Source organism: Nicotiana sylvestris, chromosome 12, assembly GCF_000393655.2.
Source record: "Nicotiana sylvestris chromosome 12, ASM39365v2, whole genome shotgun sequence".
NCBI classification, from domain to species: domain Eukaryota; kingdom Viridiplantae; phylum Streptophyta; class Magnoliopsida; order Solanales; family Solanaceae; genus Nicotiana; species Nicotiana sylvestris.
In genome coordinates, this window is record NC_091068.1 from 115902516 (window position 1) to 115905899 (window position 3384).

General features: G+C 40.8%; 1 protein-coding gene across 1 annotated transcript; it reads right to left on the minus strand.

The window, feature by feature from the left end:
• Positions 1-2015: 2015 nt before the first annotated feature.
• Positions 2016-2970, minus strand: LOC138883581 (uncharacterized). Its single transcript, XM_070164276.1, has 3 exons — positions 2778-2970; positions 2406-2499; positions 2016-2277 (listed from the first exon to the last, which is right to left on the minus strand). Exons 1-3 carry the CDS (start codon positions 2968-2970, stop codon positions 2016-2018), a joined length of 549 nt encoding a protein of 182 aa, XP_070020377.1.
• Between the last annotated feature and the right edge of the window lie 414 nt (positions 2971-3384).

Below are 3384 nucleotides of genomic sequence, written 5' to 3' on the forward strand. Positions count from 1 at the left end.
ATATTTTGTGTAACTATTTGTATGTTTGTCTATACATGTTTATTTGTTAAATTAATAAAAAAATACAAAAATAGGCATCTTTTGCATTTTTAGCATTTAATGTCCAAATGAACAATTTTATGCTTAATTATTACTTAATTGTGCGTTAATTGTTATTGGAAGTTAATTTGCGCTTTTATAACTTAATTTAGTTCTTAATAATAATTTAAGTACTTTTATAATTTAGTTTTAGAAAAATAAAAGAAGAAAAGAGAACAAAAATACAAAGAAAAATCGGATTGGGCCACTTCTTCAATTTCAAACCACAGGCCCAAATAATTGCCCAACTTTCCCCATGACCCGGTCCGTTTCAAACCGGGTCGATCCGGTCCGCTCCATTAACCTTAGTACCCATCAAATATGGCTGGAACTTCTTCATGGCAAACACAATAGCAAGTAGCTCATTTTTGGTCACTGTGTAGTTGACTTGGGGATCATTCATGATCTTGCTAGCATAGTAGACCGGATGGAAGATTTTGTTGATTCTTTGCCCCAATAGCGCTCCAACCGCAACATCACTAGCATCACACATGAGGTTAACAGGCAAGCTCCAATCCGGTACGGTGATAATAGGAGTAGTAGTCAACTTGAACTTAAGCAACTCGAATGCCATCATACAATCTTCATTGAAATGGAACTTGGCATCCTTCTCCAAAAGTTTACACAAAGGGTTTACCACCTTGGAAAAGTCCTTGATGAATCGGCGATAAAAACCCGCATGACCCAAGAACCTCCTCACTCCCTTCATGGATGTAGTAGGAGGGAGTTTAGAGATCACCTCAATCCTAGCTTGGTCAACCTCAATACCATGTTTTAAAATTTTGTGGCCAAGGACAATGCCTCTCTCGACCATAAAATGACATTTTTCCCAGTTCAACACCAAATTGGTCTCCTCATATCTAGCCAACACTCTATCCAAGTTGTTCAAATAATCATCAAACGAATTTTCAACCACAGAAAAATCATCCATGAAAACCTCAAGAATATCTTCCACCATGTCGGTGAAACTAGCCATCATACACCATTGAAAAGTCTCTGGTGCATTACACAACCCAAAAGGCATCCTTGAAAATGAGAAAGTATCATAAGGACAAGTGAAAGTGGTATTCTCTTGGTCCTCAGGAGCAATAAGGATTTAGTTATAACTAGAGTATCTATCCAAAAAGCAATAAAAAGCATGCCCAGCCAACCTATAAAGCATTTGGTCAAGAAATAAAAGCGGGAAATGATCTTTTTGAGTAACTTTGTTGAGATTCCTATAGTCCATGCACACTCTCCACTTGGTGACGGTTCTTGTTGGGATCAATTCATTCTTTTCATTTTCCACCACAGTCATGCCCCTTTTTTTTGGGACACATTGCACCGGAGAGGTCCACGAGCTATCAGAAATGGGGTATACAACCCTGGCATCTAACCACTTGATTATCTCCTTCTTCACCACCTCTTGCATTGCTTCATTCAATCTTCTTTGATGTTCAATGGAGGGCTTGGCACCCTCCTCCAAAATAATCTATTGTATACAAAAGGCGGGGCTTATACCCTGCATATCTACCAAAGTCCAACCGATTTCTTTTTCCACCTTTGTAGCACCTCCAATGTGGACTCTGCCTGCATGTTAGTTAAGCAAGAAGAAAGTATAACTGGTAGAGTAGAATAAGGGCCAAGGAATTCATACCTGAGGTGCGGGAGCAATGGCTTTAGCTCCAAGGTAGGAAGCTATTCGATTGAGGGCTTTGTTGGAGGCATCTTCCAGTTTTTAAGATCCAAAGATAACTTTCTGGGCTCATAAGTGTACAAACCCATGCCTTGCAATGCATTTACACACTCCACATAGCCATCACTCTTCTCATCATCATCTAGGTTGAGCAAAACGGCTTCCAATTTGTCCTCAACATTCATTGTTGCACTAGCATCATCAACTATCACATCGGTCACCAAATCCACAAATGAACGAACTTCATTACTATTCGGGTGCCTCATTCATTTGTACGCATGGAAACCACCTTTTCATCACCCACCCGGAAAGTGAGCTCACCGGCTTCCACATCAACAAGAGCCTTAAGGAAAGGTCTACCTAAAATGATAGTCACCTCATAGTACACTTCACAATCAAGGCTAACAAAGTCCGATGGGAGGATGAACTTATCAACTCTAACCAAAACATCATCAATAATACCCAAAGGCCTCTTCATTGTCCGATCCGCCATTTGCAACCTCATGGATGTGGGTCTTGGTTGCCTAATTCCCAAAGTTTTGAACACCAAGTAGGGCATAAAGTTGATACTTTCCCCAACAACAACAACAACAACAACATACCCAGTAAAATCCCACTAGTGGGGTCTGGGGAGAGTAGAGTGTATGCAGACCTTACCCTACCCTGAAAAGGGTAGAGATGTTGCTTCTGGGAGACTCTCGGCTCAACAGGAGAGACAATAACATCAGAAAAGAAACAAGAGAAAGCTTGTAACAACAAAAGATGCCAGAAAGAAAATAATAACACGATTAAGTGAAAGGACAATAATACAAAACTATGCAAAACAACAATGTGAACACAACATAGACCGCTAACAAACCTAAACAAAACTCTATCAGACTACATGGTACAAAGAGGTAAGAACTCTCGACTACCCCCTTATCCTACCACCCTAATGCTCGACCTCCACATATTCCTATCAAGAGCCATATCCTCAAAAATCTGAAACCGCACCATATCCTACCTGATCATCTCGCCCCAATACTTCTTAGGCCACCCTCTGCCTTTGATGCTTTGGCAAAATCGGTGCTCCCAATAGTGCAAAGGATGGTGAGAGTGCCCGGATCTTCCAAAGTCATCTTGATGGTTTCACAATTCATCGATCTTTTCTTAGTTACCAAATCCTTCATGAATTTTGCATATTCGGGCATTTGTTCCAATGCCTTAACCAACGGCATATTAATTGACAAACTCTTTATCATATCGATAAACATTTTGAATTGGTTTTCACTATTTTACTTTGCAAGCCTTTGAGGGTATGGCGGAGGAGGCCTTGGCATTGGTGCCTTAGCCTTTGGCACCACCGGTTCTGGCATGTCAATCGCGTGTTCCCTAGATGGGTTCACCTCTTCTTGCGTCTCCTCCACACTTTCATCTATATCAGCTCTCACTTCTTCATTAGCTTGAACCGTGTTGCTTGAGACTTCATCCTTTTGAACCATAACATCTTCATCCACAATCCTTCTTTGATTTGAGGTGGTTGTACCTCTAACTTTTCCACTTCTAATAGTCACGGCCATAGAATGTCCCATATTATTCCCACCCTTCGGGTTCACCACCGTATCACTAGGTAGTGCCTTCTTAGGATGAGT

Bases quoted from the DNA above. Each gene is read 5' to 3' on its own strand.
- LOC138883581 (XM_070164276.1), bottom strand. From the start codon at position 2,970: ATGCCGTTGGTTAAGGCATTGGAACAAATGCCCGAATATGCAAAATTC. The intron at 2,500-2,777 runs GTATTGGGGCGA...TGTTGTTACAAG, and splicing joins GGCAGAGGGTGGCCTAAGAA to CTTTCTCTTGTTTCTTTTCT. The intron at 2,278-2,405 runs GTCTGCATACAC...TTTGGGAATTAG, and splicing joins CCTTTTCAGGGTAGGGTAAG to GCAACCAAGACCCACATCCA.